This window comes from Drosophila subpulchrella, chromosome 3L (assembly GCF_014743375.2).
Source record: "Drosophila subpulchrella strain 33 F10 #4 breed RU33 chromosome 3L, RU_Dsub_v1.1 Primary Assembly, whole genome shotgun sequence".
In the NCBI taxonomy this organism is placed as follows: domain Eukaryota; kingdom Metazoa; phylum Arthropoda; class Insecta; order Diptera; family Drosophilidae; genus Drosophila; species Drosophila subpulchrella.
Window position 1 is genome coordinate 18802098 of NC_050612.1, and position 12411 is coordinate 18814508.

Genomic DNA, 12411 nt, shown 5'->3' on the forward strand with positions numbered 1-12411 from the left:
GGCAAATTTTCAAAAAGCAAAAAATCTCTAGACTAAACAAAAAGCAACAACAGAAAGTGTTAAAAGGGGGTGGTCGTGCGGTGGGCGAGGAAGTGGAGCGGAAGTCATAGCGCTGGGCCAAAGCAAAGGCAAAACCAAAATCCGGGGACCAAAAATACCAAACCGACAAAAGACGGAACAGAAAACGGCACCAGACAGATACAATATAAAGAGGTTTGTCCACCCCAAACACCCCCTCTAACTGACCCAACCCCTTTTTTTGGGCCATGGCCGCAAGGCTGTTGGACCCACAGCCACACTAAGGAAAATCAATGCTATTTATAGTATTATGAGCTGTTGAAGTTCCTCAAACTATCTCATATTTCTTTGTAATTTAAAGCACATTATAACCTATCTATCTTAAGCTAAGTAAGTCCTATAAGTAAATTGGAGTGGAAAAAAATCAATTGCGACATATAATTATGACCAACAAAAATTAAACCCTTCTCATGTCTAATTAACAAGCATTACTTGACATTTTTTTCACTGCACAGAGTTCAACCGCCAGGCATTTTGCAACAATGGTCGAAAAGGCATAGACGTGGGAGGGGCATGGTGACCGAGAGGGGTCAAAAGTCCAAGTCGGACACGAACGGAACTAATAAATGAGTTCAGCAACAGCAGCAAACCAAATAAAAATGTCCTAAAAAGGCAACAAAGGCAACCAAATAAAATCTCAACGCCAGACCATAAAATATTAAGAGCACACTTTCAATGGATGGGGATTGAAAGGTCCAAGAGAGAACGAGGGAAACTTTCGAGTGACCATTTAAAACGGTTTGTTAGACCATTGCCATTAAATTGTAAACTGAATTAGTGTATAGGAATGAAAATATTTTGATTAATGATAAAATAAAGGTTTAGTATTTTGAAAGATAAAAATTACTAAGATTCTGTATCCCTATCTGAGCAAACCTAGTGTCTTTAAAACATTTAAAAATATTTCTTTATGCCCTGCCATTAGCATAACTAAAAAGCAATGGCAGACACAATAAAATACCATCTTATCGAGCTTTTACTTGGAATTCAAGACCTCAAACCCATCGAGATGGCCCTAAAATGTTTCCCTCCCCATTTTCCACCTCAGATCATCGCCTTCGGGGCAGAAAAACACCCGAGTCCTAACCCAACTGATAGCTTCTGAACTCCTCGACAGGTCGTGGCTCATTGAAAACCAGGCCTGCGGTATCGCGTTGGCCATTTAACAGGATTTTAGCAATTTAAATATGATTTTTTCCCCAACCCACCATCGCCCATATGCATTCCAAGCAGCTGCGCTGGGGTACAAAGGAAAAACTTCTCAGTTTTTGTTTTTATTCGCCCGAAAATGTTGTCGGTTGTTTGTTCTTCGAGGCGGAGGTCCCTGCCTCAACAAGTTGCTTTATGGCATATGCATGATAATGATGAGGAGTCGGAACTGGGACCGGGATAAAGCCGGGAAGGACCCTCCACGAGCGCCATTTTTTGCGGCCTTGTTTCATATGATGGCTGCTCCCGGGTGTTTATGTGATATTTACATAATAAAAAGCGAGAGTTTCGCCGTTCAAAGGCTGGAAGTTATATCCTTCTCCTCCGCTCTGAAGTTCTGACCCACATCTATGATTATTTTCGTAGCGCCTTGGGGGCCTCGAGCCACGCCCACACTGCGTAAAGTTGAAAAATATGAAAAAGGGGACGATACATCCTTTGTCTTTGCACCCCTTCCTGCTGAAAAAAAAACAACAAAGGAAAAAAGAATTTCGCTTTTGTTTTATTTATTTTATGGCCCGTTTGGGGAGCCCAGCGCCGATATCCTTTTTTCTGGGCCCCATCCTTGAACTTCTCGCAGTTGCCGCGCCAAATTAAGTTTTGTTTTGCCAGTTGTCCCCAGATCCCAGCCCCTCCACCTCTTTTCAGCCCGAAGCTGATAAATGTCCCCAAAGCAAACAGAGTGCAAGTTGTTTTTTAAGTTTGGCCCCAACTATGCGGCATATCTTTGGCCCGACCGGGGATCCATTGGGGAGTGGTATCTATATGGGGGGCTGCCCTTAAATGGGGGTGGCTTGAGTTCGGGGTCTGACTTTGGGGACCTGCCGGTTGACACAAAGGGTTGCTGGGGTCGGCCCATTGTCTGACATGTGTGCCGACTTGGGTGGGGTGAAGAGCTGACTTTGACGGCGTTTCTGGGGTTGGGTCTTCAAAGGAAGGTTCTGCTGGGAAGGGACAACCTTTTACACTAAAATATATAATTAAAGGGTTTACGAGGGAGTAAATTAAGGAGCACCGGAGTACCATCCCCTGCTATTCTTATTAAAATTGGTAGCACCTATTATTAAAAGAAAAAAAGAACCGATAATAATAAGTTCATAAAAACGAAAACCACTCAACAGATTAAAATTTGTTATATGAAACCAACAAAACTTACTTCTTTCTGTATCCTAATATCTAATGAAAGCAATTTAGAGAGTACATTAAAGCTAATGATCTTGTTTATAAAGTGAAGTATAAATTCTATCTAGAAACGGGGAGTAACACTTTTATAATAACGCTATCTTGCTTTTTCCTATCTTTTTTCCATTTCGGAAAGCCTCAATCCCGCTATAATCTCTATTTTTCGATTTGAGATAATTTTCAAAAAGAAAAAAATTATATCCTATACATTTACCATGCGAATACTAAACATATTCTTAAAATCATAAGCCAATTAGCAGAGCCAAAAGTAGTTATCTAAAAGCAGACCACATTTAAGGGTAGTGAATTCCAAAGTACCACAAACAGATTTAATGAAGAACTTCCGGGGAAACTGCCTTGTCCCGGCCAATCTGCTTCCGACCAATCGATAGCCCAACCCCAGAGTTCCGACCCGATTCCAGTTAACTGCCTGGCAACCATTAGGTCCGCAACAGACTGGCGGGCAACTGTTAAAGTGAAACTTGCAACAACTTCCATTTGCTTTTAGCCCGTCGCTAATTCCGTTCCTAATGTCCAGGCCGTGGCCATTTAAATTGTCTTCATTTGTTTACTGCCCGACAGTCAAATGGAGCCACCATTGGGGGAGTATCTGGGTATGGAGTACAGAGGGCTGGGAGTAATCCACAAAACTACCGATTAACTCCCGACGGGGGCGATGCGATGCGATTGCTCTGCCAAATCCAATGGAAATCCAAAAGCCAAGCAATTTTGAACTCTAATGGAAAATCAATTTAAAGCCCTCTCTCTTTATTCCTCTACTTGCAGGCGAATGCCGGAGTCTGGACTGGAAAGCCATTGGCGAACTTGGCCAGAACGTAGTTAACGTGGATAAGGAGAGCAGCAAACGAAGCGACGAGTGCAAGAAGCCAGAAGACAGCAATTACCATGTCGTTGGCCCCTCATCTTGGCCAGGCCTTTAGCCTCGGTCTCTGCCTGATTTTGGCCACATTACAGGGGGCCCAGGGACTGGCCAACTGCCCGAATGGCTGCGAGTGCGACGACGACACCCTGATGGTCAACTGCGGCGAGGGCACCCTGGACGTCCTGCCCATCGCCCTCAATCCCGCCATCCAGCGACTGGTGATCAAGAACAACAAGCTGAAGACCATCGACTCATCCATGCAGTTCTATGCGCAGCTCACCTTCCTGGATCTGTCGTTCAACGACATGTTGACCATACCGGAACGATCGTTCTCGTATCACGCCAAATTGCAGGAGCTGCACCTGGACCACAACAAGATTGGCCAGGTGTCGAACAAGACCTTCCTGGGCCTGTCCACCATTAGTGTTTTGAATCTGAGGGGCAACCTGATTGCCGAACTGGAGTACCGCACTTTCTCGCCCATGGTCAAGCTGGCGGAGCTGAATCTTGGCCAGAACCGCATCAGTCACATCGATCCACATGCGTTGGATGGCCTGGACAACCTGAGGGTTCTCTATCTGGATGATAATACCCTGACCACTGTGCCGGGGGCGTTGACCTTCCAGGCACTTCATTCCCTGGCGGAACTGTATTTGGGAACCAACTCCTTTATGACCATTCCGGGAGGAGCCTTTCAGGATCTCAAGGGACTGACCCGGCTGGATCTTCGCGGAGCTGGGCTCCACAACATCTCGTCGGAGGCTCTGAAGGGTCTGGAGGGCCTTCGCTTCCTGGATCTGTCGGATAATCGCCTGCCCGCGATTCCCACGGCAGCTCTTCAGAGATTGGGACGTCTTGAGCAGCTGAACATTGGTCAGAATGACTTTGAGGTCGTCTCCTCGGGGGCCTTTGCGGGTCTGCGGGAGCTAAGGCACCTGGAACTGACGGGAGCCCAGAGACTGAGGCGCGTGGAGAGCGGTGCCTTCGGGGGCAATACCAACCTGGAGCACCTGAACCTCTCCAGCAACAAGCAGCTAAACGAGCTATCCTCCATCGCTCTGGGTGGTTTGCCCCACTTGAGTACGGTGGTGCTGAAGGCCAATCAACTGAGCAGCCTGGATGAGGGTCTAGTGCCCTGGGCAGATCTTCAAACCCTAGATCTCTCGGAGAATCCGTTCGAATGTGATTGCAGACTGCTGTGGCTGCGTCATCTGCTGGTCAGCCGGAATTCGAGTGGCCAGTTTGCCCCCGTTGTCTGTGCCTATCCGACGGCTCTGAGGGATTTGCCCCTGGCCCAGTTGGCCGAACCCCTTCTGGGCTGCGCCCATGGAGCGGCAAGCAAGCAGGCCATCATCGGCATCCTGGTGGTGGCCTGTGCCGCTTTGATAACCACTTTGGCCCTGGTGCTCTACACCTGCCGCCGGAGGATTCGAGAGATGCTGAAGGGACACTCGGCGCTGGGCAGGAAGGAGCGGGAGTACCAGAAGACCTTCTCGGATGAGGAGTACATGTCCAGGCCAGCGCCCGGCAGCGGAGGAGTCCACCCGGCTGCGGGTGGGTATCCCTACTTCGCCGGCAGCAGTCGGCCCATTCCGGTCACCGAGCTATAGCTAGAAGCACCACCCCCGCCTCAGCTGCGGGGTCGGGGTGGTGGTAGTGGTGGTGGTGCTGCCAGCACCGCCAGCGGGACCGTGCAGCAGCTGCAGGTGCCCAGTGCCGTGGACCAGGCCTCCAACTCCTTCGCCCAGCTCAGCCACATCCACTACATGACCAACAACGGCCAGCCGACCTCCAAGATGCACCACTCGCAGCAGGACATGCGACTGTTGACCTGCAACGGGGGCAAGCCCTTGAATGCCACCTCGCTGCCGCGCCACCGACCGCCGGTGGTGCAGGAGAGCACCCTGTCGCACTACAGCCAGCCCCTTGCCAACGGCATTCGACTCACCCAGGACCACTTCAACCACAACCAGAACCAGGGCCACCACTACGGCGGGGTCTATGCCAAGCCCTGCGATGCGATGTCGGAACCGGGTTATATCCACAATAATTCGCACTATTCGCTGCCCCTGGATCACGATTTGCCACCCAGCCCCACGCCCACTCCACCACCGCCCGCCCTGCCGCTGAGGAACGGAGTGGGCATGGCCCTGATCCACGGCAACACCACCGGACGCAGATCCTTCAACAATAACAACAACAATGTCTCCACCCTGTCCAACAACAATCACCATGGAGGCGGCGGCGGAGTGGGCGTGGCAGTTGGCGGTACAGTGGGCAACAACAATGGGAGCCTGAGGCGGTACCACTGATATTCGGCCAAGACGTGCGGGACTCTGGGCCGCACCATCATCAAAACCAGGCCGGATCCGGATATCGAGCTGCATTACTTCTACAAGGGATAGAGAGGAAAGTCGAGGAGGATAGATCTTATTTAATCGGGTTGGCTTTGACTATCATTTTTGGACAGAGTTGGCGGAAGTAGAATATCACTAGGGTCTTGAAATCACTTGTAAATATTTTTTAGGTGTCTATGAGTATGCAACAATATATTTTAGACTCGAAAGTGCATTCAGAATATGACTATCCTTTATTCACTGCATACTTTTAGACACCTAAAATAATACTTAGAGGTATTTTAAAATCTTACTGATATACATTTACTTTCCCTAATTCTATCCCAAAGGAAAATCAAAGCAAGCCTGAATATTCATACTCTAGTTGTATATTCCTACGTTACGTGTATTCAAGCGAAAGCATTTTGTATAAATTAGGATTTAGTTCGAGAGGTTGTCGACCAGGAAAAGCGCAGGAAAAACGCAGGTGTATATAAGAAAATCTTGCGCACAATTTGGCAGGCACTGTGGGTTGGCCAAAAACTAAAAAGAAAACAAAAATCGACCAACCTGACGAGTGGCCATTTCATTTGCATACAGTGATCTTAATTATTAAGTTGTGCTTAAAAGCATTTCAATTATTGTAAATAATTAGAAGCTTCCCTATAAATGCGACAAGAAAAATCAACAAAAACTTCAAAACAATAAAAAAAAAAAGAAAGAAAAAATATAAAATAACAAATAAGCTACGCGCTTAAGCACCAGTCATTAAAACTATGTATGTATTTAGCCTAAAGCTATCACAAAAATATTCCAAAAACAATGAAAAAATAAATACGCAAAAACAAAAATAGAACGCAGCAGATTTTTATAGTTAATAGACTCAGTAAAGAATAAACTACTCATCGGAATAATAAACAAAGAAGATGTTTACGCAGTGTAAAATGGAAATAGCTATTGAAACTATTGAAAACTCCGAAATATTCATATAGAACCTACGCCGCATTCACAAATATGAATAAGCAATTTATGCAACATAAACAAACACAAAGTAAATCTATATATACGAATTATGCGTGTAAATAAAAAAAGTAACTATGCTCGAAAAAACATACAATTTAAGTTGTTTTCATTTTGCATTTTTTTATTTACTCAGCCTCGGCTGAAGACTTTTATTTCAGCATTTGATTTGATTTTCCTTTTTCACTGCAACGAGTCGTCAACCCGTTTGATCGATTGTACATATTTAACAATTTAATGGAACAAATCGCAAAACCAATACAAGGGAGTTAAAAGTAACCTAAAAAAAAATAAAGGAACAACAAAGTTTACCATATGTAATTGAAAACTTATTCAAACGCAAATTTCATATTCATATTTCATAACGAAGCAGAACTTTCATCTAGTTATACGACAAAACCACTATAAATAAATTAAATCAATTTGAACTACAATTTAAGCAAATTACAAGGGACAAGCATAGTTAAACAAGCTAAGCCAGATGAAATGGTATAAGAATATAAACATAGATTGTAGCCGAAAGGAAACTACATTTTGTGGATCAGCGTCTAATCGTATCATTAAAACAAGAAGTAAATCAAGAAGTCATGCAAGGAATTCTCTCAATGTAATGGATAAATACAAATGCGAAGAAATGGAAAATTCAACAGTGTTCAAGAACTAGAAGATAAAATCAAATAAAGAACAAACTTAACAATAAAAGTGGTGTTGTCTTAAATTTTGGGATTTGAGGGGGATGATTCAGATACATAATTATAGTTCTTTCTATATAGCTTCTGCCTAATTTATTATTTGGCTAGGCTGTTTGCTGTTGAATAACAATTTTCACGCCTTAAATCAAGAGGTAGCGTGGCCGAGCGGTCTAAGGCGCTGGTTTAAGGCACCAGTCTCCTCGGAGGCGTGGGTTCGAATCCCACCGCTGCCATCTGATTTTTTTTATTTTTATTTCCAAAATTTGCAGCTTGTTCAGCAATCTGCTAACGATCCCGGGCGCCAACACTTGGCTAAAACTAGTGTGTTTGTCGGTGTCAAATGCAAATACCTAAAAACACTTTTCCATGGCAGTTCGGTTAATGCCGCGGCGGCAGAGTTGAAGCTGCAGTGGGAGTGCATGGCACTCATCTGCATAATTTAATTACATTTAACAATAACAAAAACAGGGACTCACGCACTCATGCCCCAACACACGCTCCCAACGTGCAGCGTTTTGCGCTAATAAGCGACAGGGTCACCCTGGCCCCACAGCCCCCTTTCGACGCCCTTGGCAGTGCGACCCCTCCTGCTGCTGCCATGCAAGCTGTCAAGAGATGCGACAGTCTGCAACAGCCTGAAGCGAACTGGTGGAACTAACAAGTAGTGACACGAACTATGATAGTATCAACTAAATTTATTTAAATTATTTTTCAGTCCGTTATGGCAGGTATTGCAAATACAATTTTATGTGTTTTTAAACATCAACTAATATGTCTAGTTTAATGTTCAATATTTTTGGTAAGGCTCTAAGTCGCCGGTGCAATTATTGAAAATATAGTGAAATAGTGATATTTTCCTTCACTGTGTATTGTGTTGACATGAAATATTTTTTTCCTTTTTTTCTATTATCCATATGTGTATTTATACGGTATTTATATGACCCGATTAAATAATATTTAACAGTTAAAATGAGTTTTTCGCTGATATTCATTGCTTGGTCTATTTAATAAGTCTCAAGTAAGAACATTGGGATTCCATTCGATCAAATTATAATACAGGGAAGGTCTGTAAACTTTAAAATTAGTTTTTATTACCCTAATTAATTTATTAGCAAACATTTATTTAAGATTTAGTTTGGCTTACTGTGCATTTAAAGGAGTATTCAAGTCGGAGTATAATAAAATACTTACTATTTTAGAACCGTTAATAATAAAATGAAATATCGAATTTGTTTAGCTAGGAACTGGAACCTTGTTTGGTAGAGGGTGTTATGTACCTCCGCTCACGGTGCCATCGCCAGGGGTTCCAGCGGGAGAAACGGAGTGGCATAAACAGTTGCACAGTTGCATGCCCCTCCTGCCGCAGGACGACTCCGGCTGATGTTGCTGATGTTGCTGCTGCTGCTTGTGCATATGCGACATTAGCGCACGCAAACAACGTACACACAATTAGAAGAATTAACAGTAGTTAAGGCAGCAACAACAACGCGCTCAACTTGTTGGCAAGATGTGCATCGGTGTGCGAGGACGAGGGGGGCGGTGAAAGTGGGCGAAAGGGGGCCCAAAGTGGGTGCTTGCAGGACGGGAATGGGGCATCTATCCCGCTGCCGCCGGCTGTTGTTGCTGCCGTACTTGTAATTTAGTTTCGAAACGAGTTCCGCTGCATGTCCGCTGCTGTTGCCGCAACTTATTGGCCACAACATGCCAACTTATTAGGCAAAAGCGCAAAAGTTATAAATTGTTTCACAAGGCGCACATTGTTGCGGCCGTAAATATGTGGATACCGAGCTAAGGACAACGGGAAGCCAGGAAGTTGCCAAGGATGTGCGGTTATCGCTTTAAAATTAAGGTGCACTAGGGTAAGAGTTTAATGGTTTTCGGATAGAATCAACTAACCCTTTTAAAAATATTATGGAAAAAAATTGAAAAAGGTTCTTTATCACAAAACAAAAATTTAAACAATTTAACAAATACACAACTGCAAAAAATATATATCCACTAATACAACAAAATTATCTTTTAGATTTAGATTTTTTTGACGCAGCCAATTTTTAAATGGCCACACAAAACTTAAATAAATAGTAAAATCAAAATATTACCTTGGCTAACGGTTTTATATGTGTTTCAAAAGAACATTAAAGCAAAAAATAATATCTCAACTGGAAAAATTAAAAAAAAATAAAGTGCTTTAAAGGAATATTGACTCAAAAAAAATATCTATCTGAGTAAAGCATAAATAGTATTTATTTAATACATAGCAATTTTCGAAAAATTCCTAAGTCTAGAACAAAAGTGTCCTCGATAAAATCGTAGCTCCTCCCTGATCCTATTGCTCCAAACATTGTATCAAATTTAATTAAAGTTTTCCCTCTACTGTTATTCATTTTCGCATTCAGCTAAGAAAAATTACAAAATATTTTTAATTGCCGGCCGTAAATTTATGCCACGAAAATTGTTTTCAAAACAAAAGGAGTCTCTCCCTTAGAAACCTTCACCCCAAACATTTTGTCTGCTTTGCTAATTTATATGTTAATTTTTTTTCATATTTCCATACACAGACTGAATATTATTTTGGTGCTATTTCATATTTCGTTGATGCGGTCGCTTTATTTTGAATAGAAAAACGGGAAAGGATGGCAAAAGCCCCCAGAAACAACATAATGCCATCGTCTATTCAAAAAGGCGTTTTCGGTTTGGCTCTTCCTTTTTTTGGGTTTTATTTTGCATGAAATTCTCGCTGAACCGGCACAAAAACACGTCGGCCAGGGGATTGGGGCTGGGTTTTGTGGTTGGGGTGGGTCAGGGGCTCATAGGCAGCTTTTTAATTTTCAGCATGAATTAGAATAATAGTCAACGGATATTACACAATGGCAGCCTAGGGGCGTGGGGGATTTCCGGTCAGCTTGGATTTGGTTTTGGCCTTGGGGCTTAGGGCTGCTGGCCATTAAGGGAATTGCCGACGGAGGAATCTTTGATGAGAAACTAACGGCTAACAGTATTCCCTTTTTCCCGGGGATTAACGCAGGAGTTGCCAAAAATAATTTATTACACATTCAAAGCTGGAAATTGGACACTAAAATTTTTAATGATAAGCTAGCTCGAAAGTTTCCAGGAATACATTTAACACTTAACATCTCATTTGTGCTGGGGCAAATATACATTTCGCAAAGCATTAAAAACAAAGTCAACCACTTCTTGGAAATGCTTAAAACAAGCAAAAAAAAAAAAAACCAAAGAAAAATACAAAACGACAAAAACAAGAACGTAAAAAGTGCTGACACCTTTGAAAAATTTTCACGCTAATAAAACACAAAACATGCCAGAGCAATGTGAAAAGCGTGAAAAGCGCGGAGGAGTCCGCAGTTCCCCGAAAGGAGACCGCCGAGATGGATGGCGATAAAGTCAGGGAAGGTCCAGGACTTTCCGGGCAGGCAGGGAGTTGGGCCCGAAAACCCAACAAAAGGAGCAGCCGCCGCAAGCAACCGCAAGGGGGAGAAGCTGGAAAACCCACGGAGCCCAGCAGGACTTGTTTTGTATTTGTCCCGAAAAAAAAGCGAGCAAAAATTTGTTTTAATGCCACGCTCTTTTTATGCTTTTCCTTATAACTTCTTTTCAGCTTTTTTGTCATGTTACAATTCTGCAGCGACAGCAGTAAAAAATAATGCCCCCCCCCGCCCCCAAGGCAACCGCAACTTGTGCAACATCATAAACCCATTTGCGTTTTTAATTAGTAACATCGCAACTTGGCGGACTGAAGCGGCCGGGGGCGGAAAGCAAATGACCATGCACAAAATGTTGCACTGAAACAGATAGCCAGTCCTGGCTCCATAAAACCGAAAAAAGAGCTGAAAAAGTGGAGCAAATAAGGTAAAAATTTTTAATTGCCGCAGAAGCAAAAATTATTAAGTTGCGGTTTCGTTTCAAGTAGTGCGAACCCAACTAGCCGGTGGTCAGTTCATCCCCATTGCCGTCATAAAAGAGTCCGCCAACAAAGTTGAAAAGCTCAGCTCAAGTGGAGCAGCCTCCAGTCGGGAATGGTTTCGGTTTTCGGACCCGCTGATGGTCTCCGGTTTCCAGCTGCTCACTTTTTGTTTTTTAATTTTTTAGCCCCTATATGGGGCAACGACCGAGGGTCACTGCGACTGACCAGTGGAGAGGATTCCTTTGGGGAGGTGCTGACAAGTGTCCTTCAAGTGGGAGGGATAACCCGCAGGAACGGCCTCGCTAATTAAAGAGGGGTTCGACAAAAAGGATTTGACGTCGAGAACGAAGAGAGCTACCTGTCTTAGGAATCAGGAAGTGTTTTCGATTGTCAGTCTATCAAAAAATACATTTACATACCCTTTAATATGAAACATTTAAGAGCTTTTGCATTTAAACTGGCGCAAAAAGATATACCTACATATTTCCTTACGATGAATATATTAAAGCAATTTAAACCGATAGACGCCTCAAATTTTACTAAAAACATTTAAATAAGATGTATATTTATTTTTAAATATTTATAGAAAAGTAATTACATAATAATTATTAAAATCATTTTTAAAAACTTCTGAAATGATAGTTGTATTTTGTTCAAATTTCCATCAAGTGTTTATAATAATATCTTAGTCGCATTAACTTTTTGGATCTTTTTAAAGTAAACTCTACCCCTAAAATGTTTTAAGCTGAGGGCGGAAAAAGCATCTGTGAAAGGACATTTCGCTCCGTTTTCCTACTGCTCAGCTAGTTAAATCCACATGTTTATGGCGCATCGAGCACTAAACGCTTTCCCGAAAATGCTTAACCCCCAGCTGCCCGAAGTTTATGTGAGCGCCGTCCCATGTGCTCGGAACTGTCATATTTTATTTTCGAGTTTTCTTTGCAGTTTTCCCGCTCGCCACACGTACAAGTGGCCAAGTTGAATGGACAGAAGTCACAGCAGAGCAGTGGCCACAATTAACACGTAGGGTGGGCCGGGGGTGAAATGTTGCCGGGAAAAGTCCTCAAGTGGGTTAGTCGAAGGACGTGA

The 12411-nt window shown here is 43.3% G+C and overlaps 1 protein-coding gene, 1 long non-coding RNA gene and 1 other non-coding gene across 3 annotated transcripts in view; all 3 read left to right on the forward strand.

Annotated features, from left to right (window-relative positions):
- LOC119552868 (protein slit) overlaps positions 1-6802 on the forward strand; it is a 54040-nt gene extending 47238 nt beyond the window's left edge. The window contains exon 5 of the mRNA XM_037862763.1: positions 3256-6802. Coding sequence (XP_037718691.1) covers positions 3376-4962 — 1587 coding nt within the window. The 5' untranslated portion in view covers positions 3256-3375 and the 3' untranslated portion in view covers positions 4963-6802. The remainder of the gene's footprint in view (positions 1-3255) is intronic.
- A 749-nt stretch (positions 6803-7551) lies between these two features.
- Positions 7552-7633, forward strand: Trnal-aag. Its single transcript has one exon. It is a non-coding gene; the product is annotated as a tRNA-Leu (tRNA).
- A 3140-nt stretch (positions 7634-10773) lies between these two features.
- Positions 10774-11793, forward strand: LOC119554342. The gene is made up of 3 exons (XR_005219811.1): positions 10774-10933; positions 11017-11267; positions 11329-11793. It is a non-coding gene; the product is annotated as an uncharacterized LOC119554342 (long non-coding RNA).
- Positions 11794-12411: the final 618 nt, after the last annotated feature.